The sequence below is a fragment of the Rhinopithecus bieti genome, unplaced genomic scaffold, assembly GCF_001698545.2.
Source record: "Rhinopithecus bieti isolate Rb0 unplaced genomic scaffold, ASM169854v2 scaffold_2247, whole genome shotgun sequence".
NCBI classification, from domain to species: Eukaryota; Metazoa; Chordata; class Mammalia; order Primates; family Cercopithecidae; genus Rhinopithecus; species Rhinopithecus bieti.
The window spans coordinates 1,822,742-1,843,100 of NW_016803732.1; the positions used below are offsets into that span (position 1 = coordinate 1,822,742).

The 20,359-nt window shown below is 34.3% G+C and overlaps 1 protein-coding gene across 2 annotated transcripts in view; it reads left to right on the forward strand.

Moving 5' to 3' along the window:
• The window catches only part of NUP58 (nucleoporin 58), a 52,160-nt gene that overhangs the window by 23,560 nt on the left and 8,241 nt on the right, over positions 1–20,359 (forward strand). The window contains exons 10-16 of one of the 2 annotated variants that reach the window (XM_017852380.1): positions 2,686–2,765; positions 4,602–4,720; positions 5,120–5,202; positions 9,189–9,390; positions 14,837–14,935; positions 16,529–16,624; positions 17,858–20,312. In XM_017852380.1, the coding sequence (XP_017707869.1) occupies positions 2,686–2,765; positions 4,602–4,720; positions 5,120–5,202; positions 9,189–9,390; positions 14,837–14,935; positions 16,529–16,624; positions 17,858–18,027 (849 nt within the window). In that variant the 3' untranslated portion in view covers positions 18,028–20,312. Of the gene's footprint in view, positions 1–2,685; positions 2,766–4,601; positions 4,721–5,119; positions 5,203–9,188; positions 9,391–14,836; positions 14,936–16,528; positions 16,625–17,857; positions 20,313–20,359 lie in introns of those variants that run through there. The other variant, XM_017852385.1, reaches the window with a different exon arrangement.

Sequence of the window (20,359 nt, forward strand, 5' to 3'; positions counted from 1 at the left end):
GGAGAATATCTTGTAATCTTTTTAATGATGATGTGTTACTAAAAGAGCTACTCAAAACTGTAATGGCTAAAGGGATTTCAAAGATATTATTGTCCTCAGATTTCCTGGTCTCTTAACACATTTACTTGGTTAAATATGAATGTAATACAGGTTGAGCATCCCTAGTCCAAAATCTGAAATGTTGCAAAATCCAAAACTTTTTGAGTGCTAACATGATGCCACAGGTGGAAAATTCCACACCTGAACTCGTGGGATAGGTTACAGTTAAAACTTCATTTCATGTACAAAATTATTAAAATTGTATACAGTTACTTTCCGGCTATATGTATAAGAAACACAAATGAATTTTGCGTTTAAATTTGCATTCTATCCCCAAGGTGCTGTGTGCAGATATTCCAGAATCAGAAAAATTCTGAAATCCGAAACACTTCCGGTCCCAAGCTTTTTGAATATGGGATACTACACCTGTATTGCCCCATGTTTCCTCTCCACTTACTCTTCCTAATCATTACGTATGTCCTTTCTAGGGAATATAAAGAGTTAATTATGTTTTTATACTGGAGAATGTTTAGACTGTGATTAAATATCACATGAAATTATGTGAAATATTTGAAATTATATATAAGTTATATGGGAAACATCATTAGAGCAAAATAGTGGAGGAGGCAAACTTGAAAGAAAGATGTGAATGCCGTATGGGACCCATTTTAACTCTAAAACTGAATGATTCCATTCACCGCTGTTTGTGGAGTAGCTGTCATATAGTGGGCACGTTAATAGTCTTTTAGAGATAAAAAGACAACTCCAAAGGTACTAAAAGTCTAGGAGGGTGAATGAAATAATAAAAGATTGAGAAGAGCGTAAAGGTGGCAAAGGAACAAGAGGTTGGGAGTCAAAGTTTCCTTAAGGAAGAATCATCTGAGCTGAATTTCAGGAATTTTATAGTTAATGCATATTGGGCTTAATACCTAGGTGATGAATTGATAGGTGTGGCAAACCACCGTGGCACATGTTTACCTGTGTAACAAACCTGCACATCCTGCACATCTATCCTGGAACTTAATAAATTTAAAAAAAGAGATTTTTATTTCCTGCTCACCAGGTCAAAGGGGAAGAAGAAAAGAGAAAAAAAAATGTTTTAAAGAAATTTGATCTAAGATTATTCCAATTTCTAGTAGACAGGAACTAATAATCTACTAAGAGTCTAGTGAATTACCAATTGAAAAAAATGTTCTGAATCCTCTATAAAGTATCAATCTTATTTAACACTAAAACGTAACCCTAAAACGTTTTCTTCAAAGAAAGCCTTTCTGGGAAATAAAAGTTCTGCAGTTAGAAGTGATGTAGACCAGATTCTTGTGGAAGACAAAGTCTTTTATGTACTTCATTTTTAGTAAGTAACTTGAGTTTAAATTAAAATAGGATAGTTAGTTCTTCTTTTGGGGTGAGTCAGAGCTGCATGGTTTATTGAAGTTAAATTGCTGAGTTCAGCTCTCCAGTCATTCAGCTAACATTTTTAAAAGATCTGTTGTGTGCCAGGCGCTTTAGGGATCAAGACTTAGATTAGGGAGAGAGTTAAATCCATCAAGTGATACGATCCAGGTACAAGGGTTTTGTAGGGGCACAGAGGCCTCAAGTGGGCACTTTTATCATCTGTCCAGTGTAGAATACCTTTACATTGAGTCTTGAAAAAGAGGAAAGTATCATGAATGAGGGTATGGGCATGTCTGATGATCTGCAAGCAGTTTAGTGTTATAAGAGTCTGGGCCTGGCTAGAGTCAGTGCTTAGAGTGGTAGCAAGGGTCAGAGTCTTGAATCATCTACACATATATTTGTATTGGAGTGGGGTGGGATGGAATCCTGAGTTGAGTGAAAAGGATGTAAAAAAAAAACAGTCATCAACTTAGCAGGTTGGCAGTTTAATGAGGGAGAGATGTTGCTACAGGGAATATAAAGTTAAAGTAACTCTTTGTGAAATAAAGAATACTTAAATAGAGTTCGAAAATATAGTGAAATGATAGGGATGTGGAATGTAAGGGGGTAAACAGAATACTAATCTTGAAAAAACATTGGTTAGAATTGTAGAAAACAATGTAAGAATGGTTGAGTGTGTAAGCTCTAAAAGATCCAGTTCTCCGGTCTTCTAGCAACATGGTTATTGGGCAAGTTACTTAATGGCTTTGTAAATCCATTTCTTCATCTGTAAAAAGAGAAACATTGCCTGCATTGTAGTGTTGTCCTTGAAGTAACCTTTAGCATAGTGTTTGGTACATAGCAAGCACCCAAATGTTAATTGTGCCTGACTCAGCCTCAACATTATTATTGCTACCTGCCTTTAAAAACAGCATTTTCTGCATTTATATTAAAGATTTTAAGTAGTAATATAATCTTTACACTGTCAATGAATTCACTTCATGAATCCTACAGAAATCATAGTTTTAAAAATAGATCTACAGCTCTTTATAATTTTATCATAAAGTTTGTTAAACAAACTGTAATTTGTCTGCTCTTGAAAGGTTTTAGCAACTTGTGAAGCAGCTTCATCCATAATGTGTTCTTATAGCATGAACCTGCAAGGTATTGTTTGAAATTTCAGTCCAGAGACTGAGTATTTTTTTAGTGTGGTATTTTTAACCTGACTCTTAACTGGCTTTTTTTTTTTTTTTAAACCCTCTGGTATATTAGGAGTTAAAGAATGCTGAAATAGCTTTAAGAACCCAGAAGACACCACCTGGACTTCAACATGAATATGCAGCTCCTGCTGAGTAAGTTGCTGGATTTTTAAAAACAAATGTTTCTCACTTTCAGAAAGCAGAACAGTAATAATAGTATACAAACTAAATGTTTTTAGTATACTGTGTGGAAAGGCTGAGCTAAAGCACTTTACATGGATTTTAAATTTCATAATAACCCTAAAAAGGTTTATCTCCATTAACACCATTTTCCTGCAGGGTAAGTGAAGGCTAAGATCTGAGCTTTTCACCACTATTAGGCATTTATACTTCATGTACATACTACTTACAGAGCCTGCTCCATTTTATTAAATTTTGCTGGTAATGGAAAATTACGATTATTCATTTACATAGGTAATACATGTTCTGGAAGAAAAAGTAGAAAATATAGATAAGTAGAAGAAACCAACCTGCAGTCACACCACTCAGCTTGTGTATACATGTGGTTTCCATACATGTAAAATACATCTTGTCTCTCTCTTTATGTCCTTCTATGTTGATGAAGATAATAATAACTAATGTTTACCAAATGCTTACTATTTGCCATGCAGTGTGCTTAGGACTATACATGCTTTACCTTCATATTTCACAAGACCTCTGTAGCTGTTGTTATTCCAGTTTTAGCGATAGACTGAAGTATGCAAAAGTGAGTTGAGTGGTGGAGATCTGTTTGATTCCTGATCCCTCACCATTAATTAATTAATTAACTTGTAGAGATGCCATTTCACAGTGTTGCCTAGGCTGGTCCTAGGCTAAAGTGATTCTCCTGCCTCAGACTCCTAAAGTGCTAGGATTACAGATGTGAGCCACCACGCCTGGCCCCTTACTTATGTTATTCTTTTAGTTTTTTATTATAATTTTGGTCTTACAGAAAAGTTTCAAGATGAGAACTAAAAATTCCTGTATGTCTTTCGTTCCAATTTCCTACATATTAACATGTTTACCATATTTTTGTTCCTCACACTCTATATGTATATATACATTTCTCCCCCAGTTTGGTTTATTTGCAGAAATCATGTTCACTATACTAAAGTACTTCAGTGGATATTTCTTAAAAATAAGGATATTCTTATACTTAACAATTCTCAAAATCAGGAAATTCATAATGACCATGATATTCCTCTTACTCAGATTGGCATGGGATGTGCTTCCTCACTGGACTTCCTCTACTGTTTTATCCCTCTGTCTTGTTCTTAATACTGCCATCAAAGCTAATTTTGCAAAATGCTTTCGTGGTTGCCCATTTTTTACTGAAAAACATTCAGATTCCTTTGTATACTACTCAAGATACTTTTTTTTTTTTTTTTTAATCTATCTAGCACTCTCCGTGGGTAAATTTATTAGAAAAGTAGCAATAATTACATGTGCTTTCTGTAGTATACTATAGTGTTCTCAGATTATAAATTTCATTGATAAAATAACTATAAATTCTTAATTCTGCAGTCTGGTTGGTAGACGTTTCTACTTTATTGTAAATTTATTTTAACTTTACAGAAAACTTCCAAAATAGTAGTACAGAGAATTTATTTGTATCACTTCCCCTGCTTCCCCTAATGTTAACATTTATAGTATAATTGCCAAGAACAGGAAACTAAAATTGTACAATATTATTAACTAAACTACTAAACTTACTTAAATTCAGCCAGTTTTTCCACTAATGTACTTCTGTTTCAGCATCCTATTTGGGATTCACAGTACATTTGTAATTTCTCCTTAATCTCTTCCAATCACAGTTATTCAGTCCTTCCTTTCCTTGGATAACCCTGATACTTTTGAAGACTATTACTTATTGCAGAATATTCCTTAATTTGGATTTGTCACCCTGAATTAAAAAAACATTTGATCTGACTTTTTAAATGTTTTTTAAAGCTACTTCAGAATCTTGGTTCAGCAATTTGAGGTACAACTTCAGCAGTACAGGCAGCAGATTGAAGAACTAGAAAACCATCTTGCCACTCAAGCAAATAACTCACATATAACCCCTCAAGGTAACATGCCTACTGTGGTAATTTTTTTTGAACTTTTGTTTGTAGGAGATAGATGTGGTTATATAATAGGTATTCTGGATAACTACTGGTAGCCCCTTTAAGAAAATTCCTTTAGAAGTCATTTACTACTCCTTTATTCCCTATAAATGTAATATGCTTTATTATATGAATTGTTACTGTGGAAACAAGGGCAGAAATCTTAGGGCATTCCCCCCAGATTACTGTTGTAGACATTCTTCTCTCAGTCTACTACTTTGTATGTTGTCTAGACATTAGAACATTGATAAGAGTTTTTTTCTCCTACATGTTAACTATGCCAAAAATTGGACTCAAATAGAAAAGTAAAATGGATTGTGCTATGTATATATATTTGGGTGATAATGTAATTTTCTTTTATAGATTTGTCAATGGCTATGCAGAAAATTTATCAAACATTTGTAGCTTTAGCGGCACAACTTCAGTCTATTCATGAAAATGTAAAGGTAAGTTTTCATTGCCCATTTATCTACCTGGATATCTAGACCCAAGTGTTTGTTCTTCTGGGGACAAATGTATCCATTCTTGGTACAGAAATAGCTAAAATTACATATAAGTGAAAAGATGAAAACTACTCTAATCCATAACATACCCAGACATAATGATTGATAGTATCTGTTCTTTTAAAAAAGATCCAAGCACTCTGTACAGTCTGTTATTACAGCTTTTTTTTAGCAGTGTATTGTGAATAACTTTCTATGTTAATACACATATTTCCTGAATATCATTTTTAATAGTTAACGTAGGAGTTTGTTGTGTGTTTGTACATTGTTTAACCCGTTTTCTGTTGGATATTTAGGTGGTTTCTATTTCTTTACCACTATAAATAGCACTATAGAAAATAAACATCCTTAGCCAGGCGTGGTGGCTCACACCTGTAATCCCAGCACTTTGGGAGGTCGAGGTGGGCGAATCACAAGGTCAGGAGTTCGAGACCAGCCTGGCCAATATGGTGAAACCCTGTCTCTACTAAAAATACAAAATTTAGCCAGGCGTGGTGGTAAGCACCTGTAGTCCCAGCTACCTGGGAGACTGAGGCAGGAGAATTGCTTGAACCCAGGAGGTGGAGGTTGCAGTGAGCCGAGATCATACCACTGTACTCCAGCCTAGGCAACAGAGCGAGACTCCATCTCAAAAAAAAAAAAAAGAACATTCTTAGTAGCAAAATAATTTTATACTACCTTAATTTTATGTGTGTTTTAAGTGTTTATTGGCCACTGCATTAAAAACCTGCTTATAGGATTTCTCCCTTCTAAATGCAGGGAACTGTTTGTGTTTATTAAATAATGCAAATAAAATGATTTATCACTGAATATTTAGACTGACTCTCGCTGTCTTTTTTTCTTTTTTTTTTTTGTATTTTTAGTAGAGACAGGGTTTTGCCATGTTGCAAAGGCTGGTCTCGAACTACTAAGTTCAGGCAATCCTCCCTCTTCGGCCTCCCAAAGTGCTAGGACTACAGGCATGAGCCACTGCACCCAGCCTGAATATTTTGACTCTCATATAATAACGTTAGTTTTGAAAATGTATTTAAGTGAAATATTAAATGTAAGTACATCTTTTCTAACTAACTGAGCAAATGTAATTAAACTCTTTAATGTTAGAGTATATGTGGTCCAAAAAAACCTTTAAAATTCAGGCCGCCAAACCTGAGTCTAGATAAATTATCAACTGTGTAGAATAGAGTTTAATTGGAATTATCAACATTTTCATTTTTATTTTGATCTCATGCATAGTAACAGAATTTTTTTAAAGTTAACCCCATTTAAATTACCTATGGTTTTGGAAATCGTAGTGAGTTTAAGACCTTTCGGTTAGTAGATTTAAAACTGTAACTCAAATTCTTTAAATTTTTGTTCTAAAGGAGGAATTTTTTTTTTTTTTTTTTTTTTTTTTTTTTTTTTTTTTTTTGAGACGGCAGTCTGCGCTCTGTCGCCAGTGGAGTGTAATGGGCCGGTCTCAGCTCACTGCAGCTCCACCGTCCTGGGCTTCGCCTTCTCTGCCTCGCCTGCCCGAGTAGCTGGGATACAGGCACCCACCACCTCGGCTAGTTTTTTGTATTTTTTAGTAGAGACGGGGTTTCACCGTGTTAGCCAGGATGGTCTCGATCTCCTGACCTCGTGATCCGCCCGTCTCGGCCTCCCAAAGTGCTGGGATTACAGGCTTGAGCCACCATGCCCGGCCTAAAGGAGGAATTTTATCAGATTTTAAAAAAATTTTATTAGTCTATAATAAATGTTACTTTAATTTTGTAGTAAAATTAATGTATGGCACTTAGAAGTCCATTGTGCAGAATTTTTTTCCTTAATTTTTATTATGAAATCTTTCAAATATACACAAAAGGAGGCTATCATGATAATGAATGCCCAGGTATGACTACGTAACTGCAGCCATTATCAGAACCTTGCCGAACTTGCTCCACAGGAGATGCTTTTTTACCCCTCGAAGTATTTTAGAGCAAATGCCCGGTGTAAATATACTTTTTTTTTTTTTAACAGCACTTTCTCCTCTCTGGTTTGGAAAATATATCATTTGTGGTAATATGACCATAAAACAGTGAGACGAAGACCACATAAAACTGCCCTAGATCATGTCAAAATAAACGTTGTAGACGTGAAATTTTGACCTACTCTTTAAGCAACCCAAGAACAAAAGGATATTCCCAAGAACCAAACAATATTTTATGATCAGATTTGGTATGTTGCCATTATTTTTAGCTTAGTTTAGTGAGCAAACTGTAAGCTCTAGGCTTCTTTATTTCTTATAAAAATCTCACAAGACATTTTTTTGTTCATTTTGTTTTTCATTAGGTAATCTGTTGAAACAGGCATTAACTATCTTATCCAGCCAGGCCTTAGGAACATTAACACATTTGGACGTTTTAGCAATTTGTTTTATAAATCATGGCTGATGTCAAAGTTTTTGTTTTATTATTTTCTTTTGTTTTGTTTTGTTGAGACAGGGGCTTGCTTTGTTGTCCATGCTGGAGAGCAGTGGCGTAATCGTGACTTGCTGCAGTCTCAATCTCCTGGGCCCAAGCGATCCTCCCGCCTCAGCTTCAGCCTCTTGAGTAGCTAGGACTACAAGCACGCATCACCACACCTAATTTGTTAACTTTTTGTAGAGAGGGGGACTTTTGGTGTTGCCCAGGCTGATCTTAACTCCTGGCCTCAAGGAGTCCTCCTGCCTAGACCTCCCAAAGGGCTGGGATTATAGGTGGGAGCCACCGCGGCCAGCCTGTTTCTTTCAACTAATGGTCTTAAGTATCTAAGGTGGATCATTATTTTCCATTATCTGAAGTAGAACTAAAATTTATGGGATACTGATGCTTGCTCAGGAAAAGGAAGGGTAGATTTGCAAGAGATGGGTAATGCTTGTTTTTCTTACATCATATGTCTTGATTCTGGCTTTATATCTTCTCCAATATCCAGTTCTTGGCAGGCCCCCTTTTTTAATACATCATAAATGTAGCAAAGTTTGGAAGATCAAACACAGCCACACAAAAAGGGCGATGATAGCTTTTAAATACTGTAAACAACAGATTTTTAAGTGCTGTACTGGTTATAATCAGAACCTAATGTTTATTAATTTCTGCTAAGAAATGGAAGAAATATGAAATATCTGTGTCTCTTCAAAAGTGGTTAAAACCTATCTAAATTAGGCTAAATCTTCAATGAAAGCATAAAATAATTCTAAAGTGAAACAGAATTGTTGCTTGTTAATGGCCTTAATCAAGGCAGATGCTGCATTGGGTAAAAGCAGCTCACTTTATGAACTTGGAAATTTTTCTTTCTTTGGAGTTATAAACTCATTTTTTTTCTTTGAGGTGGGTGGTTGGGTTCATAACTTTAACATGGATCAAGTCTCATTGTTCACTGGTCAAATAGTAGCAATAAAGTAGAAGCCCTCATGACACCCTCCAAGCATTCTGCTGAGGTGCAACATCTTATTTTAGCATGTGCCTTCTAAAAGTATTTAAAAATGTATATATTTAGTACTGACTTTTTTTTCGTTTTTTAACTGTTTTAATCAAAAGGCAATGAAAAGGTTGGACATTTGAGGGGAAAGTTTCCTGAAAAACTGGAATATTTAATTTTAAAGTCTTCATCCATCCATCTTCACATTGATGGAGTGTTTATTTAGATATTACTCTGTCTAAAAACGTAGCTGATTTATTTCAAACAAGACCTCACAAAGACAGTATTTTAGGAAGCATATTGTAAAGATAGGGAGTAAACTATTCAAGGGAGCAGTAGAACTCTTGAACTCATCACTTCCTACACGAAAGTGCATTATTAAGCACTGTAATTTGCAGTTTAGATTGAATGTATAATATTGGCAGTGTCTTTGGTATATTGGTATATTCATCCACGTATTACCATAGTCAATGTGGAACTTCATTTAGCCTTTTTGTTTATTTTTTATTCTTTAGGTTCTGAAAGAACAGTACCTTGGCTACAGGAAAATGTTCTTGGGAGATGCTGTTGATGTGTTTGAAACAAGGCGAGCAGAAGCTAAGAAGTGGCAGAACACACCCAGAGTTACTACTGGACCCACCCCTTTCAGCACCATGCCAAACGCAGCAGCCATTGCCATGGCTGCAACACTTACACAGCAGCAACAGCCTGCTACAGGTCTGAACGCATTCAAGTTATAGCTTCTTACTGTTCCAATGCAGAACATTTATGTGCGTTTTTATAAGTCTTCCATTTGTGTGAGCACTGAAGAAATTTATATGAGTAGCTGTTCCAATACAATCTAAAATTGTGATGGACACAATTATAAACATACCTGATAAAAAAGGCAGGGTAGTCTTAGCAATAATTATACATCAATTAGATACTGAATATTGTGAATTTACTTAATGTTATTTGCTGTATTGCTATAAATGCCCTTTAGAATATGGTGTTTCACTAGTGAATTACATTTAAGAATAACATTAGATTCTGAAATCATGATTGTACCATTTATTGTTTTAAAGTCAGAGATCATCCATCCTTACGTTGAATTTTTCATATATGATACTGATAGATGGTGCATTCTCATTTTACTCAGACATAGCGATTACCCACATTCAGGATGAAGTATGCTTTTATTGACTGAAGTTGTGTTGAAGATCAGTAGGCTTGTTTGTATGTATGTTGACTGTAAACAGAATATAGGCCCTCTAAACCAACTTTTGAAGAAGATACATGCTAGAATTGTACCTTTTCAAGGTGAACAGAACAGCAAGAGCCAGAAAAAGATGTTTTGAGATGTGGATTGCACATTAAGCACAGGAGAAAGATGTTTTGAGATGTGGATTGCACATTAAGCACAGGAGAAAGATATTTTGAGATGTGGATTGCACATTAAGGAGCAACTGAGAAGTTGAACAGATGAAAATAATCGGTGACATGGAAAGCAGATTGTTTTATTCCTTGGTTTAGTTACACTTCTAATTAGAGAAACATTTTTGTGGTCATTCTGCAGTGTTTTATTTGGTCCTGTGTCTATCGGAGGTTAATAATTATCTTAATCCTGCCATCCCTTTTGTCAGGTTTGAAGCTTGAGATGGAAAAATAGTCTTAATTGATACTGATTTTTTTGCTTTAATCATCATAAACTTCTTAGTAATGCTTATTACTCAATAGCATGTGTCTTTCTGAGAGTTCCATATAGTCCAGTAGTACATTATAATACAAAAAAATTAATACATATTTAGATTGCATTCAGGCTACCTATACTAGGGAAGCATTCTCTGGTTTTCACTATTGGCAGTTTAAAACATTGTTCTTCACATTTGGAGATGACAATTGACTTGCCATAAGTAAAGGGTTGATGATAGATTTATGTCAAATCCTCTCTATTCCATGGCTGGACCCATGTGAGTAGTGGCTCGCATGAGCACTGTCTGGTAGCTCTGACTGACTGGAGTGGAGGGTTGCATTCTCCAGTTACGGAGGGAAAAGGTCATGCTGGGATTGATTCCTTTGAGGATTGATACTTCTTCTTAAAAGGAATCAATCCCATAATTATGACCATCAGCTCTCATTATTACTTAACCAGTGAATCAAACCAACCATAGTACTAGTTTACTTTTTAGAGCCAGTATTAATCCTAAAGTAGATAAGTGTAGGTTTGGTTAAGTGCTCTTTAAACATAGTGAATTTCCATTCTATTAAATAAAACTTGAGAAATGTCAGTTATATAAAAAGTTACGTTGTAAGTGAATATATTCTATGATAAATACCTAAACTTGAAGCAAAACCTCCTGTCAAGGGTTTGTGTGTGTGTGTGTGTGTGTGTGTGTGTGTGTGTAACTTTCTTATCTAGACAGTATTATTTTGAGAAATTCATAGGTTTTCACTCATACATTTTGAGCTCGTGGACATATGGAGATGTGTGTTCATTCTCTAAATGAGTGCCTACTATGTGCTGGGTTCGGGAAATGCAAAAGTAGACAATATAGATTTGGTCTTTGTCCTCTGTGGTGGTTGAGAATATCAGCTTAATTTGGTGTATTCTTGAGCCTTTTGCTCATAGGCTTTAATTTTGCCTGTGACATTTGCCAGGCTTTGGGGAAATTGACTGCCTTCACTCTTCCCTGAAATTTTGAAGTCCACATAAGGGCTTTCTAATCAGATGGCAGAAATTATAATTTATTAACCTAAACAACCTTACAGTGTTTTCGCTTTGAATTGTATGAATTCTTAGAACTGAGAAGCTAAACAATAGTGATAACAATTTTACATTTATCTTTTCTTTCTCCTTTTGTTTCTCTAAAGGTCTCCCAGGCCTTCCCAGTCAAAATTTTAGTTATTTTAGTCATGTCACCATGATGTGAGATTTATGAGCTCTGTTAGATACATTTAGAAATGTCCCTATTTATTGAATGGTGTTTTGTACCCCGTAAGTTATCCCTTATGCTCTGTGACTTCTGTGAAATCTTTTAAGTGCCAGTAACAAATTTTAGACCATCTAGATGAAGGTAGAGAGAGAGAGCTTATGCATTGTTTGTATACATCACTGTTTATCTATACAAGATTTGAGTTCTCAGAGGGATTTTGCTTTTATTTGCATATGAAATTTTTATTAACATGAATATGGGCACAAAGCAAATAGCTATCTTAGACTGCTGCCTTCTGAAGGTGGTTTCTGTATCTTTCTCAGAGGAGGAGTAATAGACTTAAATGACTTGTCTTTCTTCAGTTTATTTAAATGAAAAAATCTATATACTAGGGCTTAGGCATGTATGATTTACAGTTATTTGTTCTGAAGGCTGCAGAGAATTGAATATCCAGCAGGCTATTTGTGTACGAAATCATGAGCATCATTACGTGGGTAACGTAGTTTCATGTTGGCAGAACGTGACGCGTGTCTATTAAGTGCTTCCCAAGCCTCCTGAAAAACTGAAGACATTTACATTAGGCTTTTCAGTATAATTTTAATTTAGGATAGGTTTTTTAGCAATGTACTGGGATTGAGTTTTGCTGTTGTGTTTTGACACTTTTAAGAGTTCTTGATGTTTACATAATAAGACTTTTCTTACGTGACTTAGCTGCTGTTTTAAGGAGAGCCAAGACGTTTTGTTAGGAATTCCTCCTTTTTAGCTTAGTGTAGGTTTGGACATTTAAGGTGTAGTGTTGAATAGGAAACGTTAAGTATTTCATCTTAGTTTCTTGTGGTTTTGTGATTTTGTTGTATTTAATAACCAAAGGAACATTCCCCATTAAATCAGTAAGAGTAAAACTTTTCAAACTGGGGAAAAGGCATTTTAGGTTTTTTAAAGAAAATTATTTTAAAATGTGACTTAGAAATAACCATACTAATTACATTAGGCATTTTGGGTGATCATGGAAAATTATAAAATATTTTAGCACTTTAGTCCTTTTCTGTTAATGCAGTTTTACTTTTAAGAAAGTAGAATTTATTCTGGAAAATATGAATTACAGTGCTAAATCTGGTTTTGTTGTGTGTGAATATATTATATGGTAACTTTTGTAAAATGTTACTCTACATGAAGATTTCACTTTGGCCAGTCATTGATACATATCACTACTAACTTAATTTTATTTATGGAAGTAAGAACCTCTCATTGAATGACAGTTCAGATTTCAAAGCAGACTTCTTGAATTGTTTACGTAACTTTTGCCTGAAGGATTTAGACTCTGCTTTCTAATAGTGAAACTAATATATATAGTGGCCAGAGTGTAATATATGCTAGTACTTTGGCATGGGAGATACTTATCATGAGTTTTTGCTATTAAAAAATGTTATACATTTGCCTACGAGTTTTTAAAATGATGTTGCCTTCAGAATTTGTGTGAAGGTACAAAACTAAAAATGTCATGTATCTGATGTGCAATGAGAAGTCTTGTCATCATTAGGAGTTCTTGATTATCTATATTATGAATATTGATGATTAGAAAAATCTTATGTTCTGTTGCTCTTAACAATAGACCCACACACAACAAAAAGCATGCTATTTGAGTAACTCTTATGACTTACAAGGCTGAGGGCTGTGGTGTGCATTATTCTTTAGGGTCTTCCACCAGCAGTGCCTCCTATTAACCTGTGACACACAAGTCTCTCAATGTTAAACTGGACATGTGTTTTTTTATGTTTTTTGTTAGGAATCAGAAAGTATAATAATATGCTTGGTTTCTTTTTCCTATAGTAACATTTTACAAAAGAGCTGCTAGGCAGGTATTTTATTCTCAAATTGATCTCAAACTGGATGTAAAATTTTAAATTATTTTTTTAATAGTGGTATAAGAATTCTGGCTGCTATTAGTTATTGTTTATTTTCTGGGTAGAAGCTATTCGAAAAGTCCAGTTTCTGTCCCAGTGTAGCAAAATGTAGTTCCTCGGTTGTTTTTCTTTAAATGCTTTATAATTTTACACTACCTTTTTAATATACAAACCTCATTCTTCATTGGACAACTTGAAGGCTTTGATTTCTTTAAAAATTTAAATTTTAATGTGTGTATTACTTTGACAGTTCCCTCAACTTTGAGATGCACTGATCACTGTGCTTGAAAAAGACAATACTGAAGATTGTACTATGAAGTTTATTGAATAATTTTCATAAATTATTTATCCAAATGAGAGATTTTAGATTTTGTATTCTGCTTAGTTTAAAAAAAAATAGTAGTTTAAAAGAGAGGCTAGTAAGTTTGATGCTATTCTTGCCAAACAAACTCAGCCAAAATCTTTAAAGTAACAAGTGGGAAAAGGATGACTAATCGTTCTGCTTCTGAGTACATTTTCCAAAACGTTGGAAAGAAACTTCTCAATTGAAATCTTGAATGTATTGAATCTGTCAAGGTACACAGCGGTGCCTTTGTAAATGTTCATTACCTTATTTAATCAGGTGATAAGTGGTGTAATGTAGCAGAGCTTAAGAATAGAACTCAATTATCACTTTTTGTGAACAAGTTGGAATTGTCATGTTACTGTGTAATTGATTTGCTTTACAATGAACAATAAATTTAATAAAATAAAACATTGTCTTGTTTTTTATCTACTTATTGTATATATCATTTATATTTCATATGAGAAATCATGCCTAGTTTTTTGGGTACTTACTCTTATGAAATAACATGATAGTTTTGACATGTTAGTGTCAGTCTCTCTTCATCAGTTGAGACTTGACTCTAACACTAAGGAACTTGATTAAAAAAAATTAAAAACCGCTTACTGATTATACCAACTAGTTTTATCAGAAACAAGTGAGGAGATCTAAAATAATTCTAGAAGTAAATCTAAAGGAACTATAATTTATGATACATTAAAGATTTCAAATTATTTAGTAGGTTAAACTAACATTCATCTTTCATTGCGGTAAGCCTCTTTTAATTGTCTAGTTCTGAACAGGTTATTTTTTTAAAAATCTTTCTTTAAATTTTTAGATAAATCAATTTGGATAGATAAGTTACACTGGAGAGACATCCTGAAAACTGAGTTTTAACAAATGGAATCAGTTAAAAGTAATCACTGTTCATTTTAAAAATAATTTCATAAAGAATCTTTAATCTTGAAAGAGTAAGGCAAATTTGTTTTTTTTTCCCCCCCATTTTTTTTTTTTTTTTATACCAGGGCCACAGCCATCTCTGGGAGTTAGTTTTGGAACGCCATTCGGCTCAGGTATTGGCACTGGCTTGCAATCAAGTGGCTTAGGTTCTTCAAACCTTGGAGGTACACTTTAACTTTTCTAATATATCATTGAACTATTATATATTTGAATCGATACTAGCCTGTAAAAAAAAAATTTCTAAGAGGATCTGCTGCTGTTTTGGAAGTTAAGGTTCCATCTGGCAAAAACGATTCTCAAACATAATTATTGCTTTCTAATATTAGATTTAGTATCATTCCATCTTCTGTGAATAGTAAATATAAAGTATTAAAATTAAGTGGTAGGCATGTTCATGTTTTCAGAGCAATATGCTGACACATGAACTTGAAAATTCTTTAGTTTTAATCATCTTAATTAAAAATCTTAAAATTAATAGTCTTAATGTTAGTTTGGAGTCTGAACTACTTCTGGATGATATACATTCTCCTAATCAGTATCTTCTTTTTTCTGAAAATGAGTACTTAGGGAAATTATTATGAATTGAACAGCTAAACTCATGTCCATTTCTAAGCACATTTGGCAGATTTGCCTATGTACATACTTGTTTACATAAGCAATTAAGCTTATTTTAATAATACTTTCATAAGTTTAGTAAGGTAAGTCCTCTGCAAAAACATCATGCTAAATACAAATACATTCACAATTCTTTGATATGGATAACTGAAAGTTGGTTGTATTTTCACAGGCACATTATAATGTAATGAATAAATTGCCCTTATTTCCACTAAAATGTAAGACAGGAGACCTATAAGCTAGTATGGTTGTTTAATATAGACTGTTCTAAATTAGGAATTATTAGAATCATGGCAGATAGCATAATTCCTATAATCTATAATTAATTTGCCATCACATTTCTTGTTGTTACAGGCAATGATACTGCCACACTCAGTATTCTAGCTAAGCTGTTGCAAAGTAACGGAAAAAGAATTTGAACTTTATTTGTAGAGCACCTGGCTCTTAGGAGAGTGGAAAGTAGTCTTCACGTACTTAGAATGTCATGACCTTTGTGTAATGAAAAATCTTTCCTTTTTTAAATGATTAAGATAGTACTGTTAAGAGAAAACCATGATCTTCTCACCACCAATTTTCACTGTTACACTGGCTGGTAGTATGGCAGGAATCTACTGTTACTGAGTAGATTTAAAGTGTTTGACTATAGTTATGCAGTTTTTCAGTGCTACAGATTCTTAATTAACTAAAAATGTTTTGGGAAAGAGCAGAGTAAAATAACCTTGTAGTATTTAGTGTTTACATTGTTGTGCATGTCATGCTTATTAATGTATTTAGTCCTTTATTTGTGAAATGAAATACCCCTAAAGTGGAAATGTTTATAACTGACTGAAATCATACTTGAATGGTGGGTAAAATTTTCTAGCACATTTAAAATAGAAAATACTAATACTTTCTTTTTTATGGCCTTGTTCTTTAAAAATTGGGTCACAAACATAGTCTAAATAGATATAAACATTTTATTTCAGAATTAGTCTGGTTCTTCTAAAAGTCTCATGCAAAGGAGTAAGCAGATTTCCTTAATAAGGCCATGTTTTTCAACACTGTATCTATTAGACCTCTGATGATTTTCGGTTGTACTTGTCCGTATCCTTTAACCTGTGTTTTATGTGCCATTGTATATTTTTCTATTACCCTTCCACTAGGATTTGGAACTAGCTCTGGTTTTGGATGCAGCACCACAGGGGCCTCCACATTTGGATTTGGAACAACAAATAAACCCTCAGGAAGTCTTAGTGCAGGTTTGTGTGTTTCTGCCTGGATTTCAGGCAAATTTAAAGGTGTAAATTATTTAATTTAAAAGTATGTGTTGTTATTTCCAGTAACCCAAAATTTCCCTCCCTGATTCAGTTTTACTCCCTGGATGAAGTGTGCAAGCCTAACTAATCATTTTACTTTATCTCTCTCATAAACTAAAGGGCAGGTTTGTAAAATATTTCTAACAAGACTTCTTAGTTTGATTTAATAATTATATCTTCTAATTAAGTAGAGATTCATTTGAACCCTAGTGACTAACTTCGTGGTTAAGTCATTTTCTTCATTATTGCAAAAAGGAACCCATCATTGTGAAAGTTTAACCAAGTTTCTTGTCATAATTCATTCTGGAGAATGATTTCTATTCCAGAGTCCCTCTGGTTTTGAGAATACCAAATCTTTATTATTAATTTAGTTCCTTGTTCATTTTTGAAACAGGTATAATTTTTTTGACTCTTCTTATGAGAAATTCCAAATTTCATCTGCTTTTGCATTTATATTGGTAAATATGGCTTGTTTTAATGGGCAGTGCTTAGGGACAAATACCATATCTAATATAATGACATAATACTGTGAAAGATGTGTTTAAATTTAGAGAATTTAAAGGAAGTTCCACTTAATACAAGTAGTGTTTAAAATCAGCAGTTCCAGTGGAGGAAGATAATAATAGGATTCCATGTTATCAGGATTATAATCAAAATATTGTATTAGTTAACTAGGCAGTAGTAGTACTAGATCTTAATTTTGCAAAAGCTCTTACAAAATCAGAACAGTGAGTACTGCTCTTTTGTTGTTCATTGTCTTGAACATTGTGGGTTGACGCTTTCCTGGAGTGCGTGGGATAGCAAGGGTAGGTCCACATATGTGAATGTCCCTCTTCTACATGTGGCTAAAATGTTGTTGGGGCTAAGGAGGAAGGCACCTTGACATATTTAATTAACAGGAAAGTTTCTGGCAATTTGAAGTTGGTATAGATTTTAGTTATTTGTGCTAAGGTTTCTCTTTTGGCCTGCATCACTAAACTCTCTTTCAAGGTGCCACTTAGTTGTTAGCTAAATTTTCCTGTTAAAATTTCATGTGAGAAATTTAGGGCTTTAAGATATTTGCATTTCTTACAGATTATGTATTCTTTTAGATAGAAATTTACTGCTTCTCCCTGTTTTTATATTTGTTTTTGGAATTCAACTTCTGATATGAATATTTTTTTCCCTAAACATAAGGCTTTGGCAGCTCAAGTACATCTGGGTTTAACTTCAGCAATCCTGGCATCACGGCATCCGCTGGTTTGACTTTTGGGGTGTCCAATCCTGCCTCTGCAGGTTTTGGAACAGGAGGACAACTCCTTCAGTTGAAGAAACCTCCAGCTGGAAACAAAAGAGGAAAAAGATAAACATGGGTTGATGTGTTGAGAGAATCCATAGCAGCACCGTTCATTCTATGAGTCTATTTTTCTAATGATGCAGTCATTAAATTGCATCCCAGGAGATTTATAAAATTTTGATATTTTTCCCTACTCTGGAATTTGAACTTTCTTCATGTTTGCCATACTGAACATCTTTTTTCTTGTGAATTTAAAGTCCAGTTGTGTTTTCTTTTTAGTTTGATTCTCAGTGTAAGAAATGTTCTCATTACATCAGTGATTGATAATGGTTAGAAACCATTAACCGAACACTTACTATTTAACCTAGTGTTTTGTTGATGAGGTTTACATTATGTGAATACATGCACATTTGTTTCTTATACAGATGGTGTGAACTCTAGGGCCTATACTAGAATCAATTTGTTCCTTGATAAAGGCCTTTTGAATTACACTGCAGGGCATCTTGTGAATATGTATGTAAATATATACAGAATAATACACACAGTTGTGTGTGCATATAGAATATATATTTACGCCGGGTACGGTGGCTCACGCCTGTAATCCCAGCACTTTGGGAGGCCGAGGCAGGTGGATCACCTGAGGTCAGGAGTTCGAGACCAGCCTGACTAACATGGTGAAACCCCATCTCTACTAAAAATACAAAAATTAGCCGGGCATGGTGGCAGGCGCCTATAATCCCAGCTACTCAGGAGGCTGAGGCACGAGAATCGCTTGAACCCAGGAGGTGGAGGTTGCAGTGAGCTGAGATCGCACCACTGCACTCCAGCCTGGGCAATAAGAGCAGAACTCTGTCTTCAAAAAAATGAAAATAAAATATGTATTTACAGGCCTACAACTTTTGCCTCAGACTGTTCCCCTTTTCTAAGGGTATTCAAGTTTTCACCTTTTAAGCTTCATATCCTCAGTGCTTGTAGAATGATGAGCTAGAGGCACCAGGTCATTACAGTTGTTTGCTTAAAGACTTATTGAAATGATTACTGGCGTAAATACTTGGCCAACTCAACTTTATTGCCCCAGCCTTTTCCATTTTTGTTTCCACCTTAACCTGTAGCAGCCCCTCCAAATGAGGAATGCTGTAAGACTCATCAAACAGATTTTAACAATTTTATTATCCTGTGTGTCCTTATTTGCTTCTGTGAGATGTTTTTTTCTTATCTGAGATGAACTTTCAGGAGCATATTTGAACTCCAGACTGGTGTTCTGGGGCAAAGAGCTATTAGCCAAACTGATTCTATGCAGGTGAAGGATGCACTAAAGTTCTCACTTTAGTGAGACCTTTTCTAGCTATTCCAATACAGAGTTCTTTCTTATAGGGCTATAGATATTGACACCAAATGGAGTGGCTTCTCAGCCTCTTAATGTCTTAAGTAAGTGCTTAATTTGGAATAGAGAAACCAGTATATTTTAAACAAGAAAAATATTCTTTGTAGCAACTGTAAATTCTCCCATTATAACAGTGAACAGAGCTCCAGGTAATAACGCATAGGCATGTCAGGTTGCATCTGTGTATTTGACTACATTAGTATTAGTATTAGTGACGTCAGGTGGATATAAAAGAAAACCCTTGGAAAGAGAACTGCCTTAGCCATGATTTCAGAGAGAAACCATTAGTAGACCTATTTATGATTCAGTTACAGTTTTCAGATAGGATGTGAACATGGAATTTCATTGAAAATAGTTTAATTTTTTATATAATAGGTTTTGTATATAATGTGTGTCAGTGACTATTTTCAAAATCATTTTCATCAGGACACCTTTTTTCTAAAATAGGCATTGCATACATGCACATGTACGTGCTCACACGCACACACATATTTTTTGTATAATGTTGGGTTTGATTATAAAAGTGTTGTCAAATCTGTTTTATTTATCTGCATATAGCAGTGATTGGCTTTTTTGAATTGAAATTTTTGTGCATTGATGCATTGAAATAAGGAAAATTATTTATCTCTGAGCAGTAAGCTTATTTTTGCTTATTTCTGTAATATTGCAATCCCCAGATCCAGATCGTGGGAAGTTAGGGAAAAGGTGTGATTTTGTGTTTTGAATTACTGTCAGAATTACATACACAATTACAATAAACTTTTTTTAAAAGACATTTCATTGTACTGCAAAAATCTGAATATTTATATTTCTTGTTTTTTTCTTTATATATTTTGCATTTTAATATGTTGAGCCACTGGAAATTTGTAAGATTAATTTGTTATAGGAGTTTAAATGTGTTGTCATTGTCTCCATTGTCTTTGTCCAGAGCCTATTATTATGGAAACAATAAAATTTATTGTGTCAGTTGCTTTGATTCTTTATAGGTGTCAGTAGCTGTTCTTAATATGTAATTTTC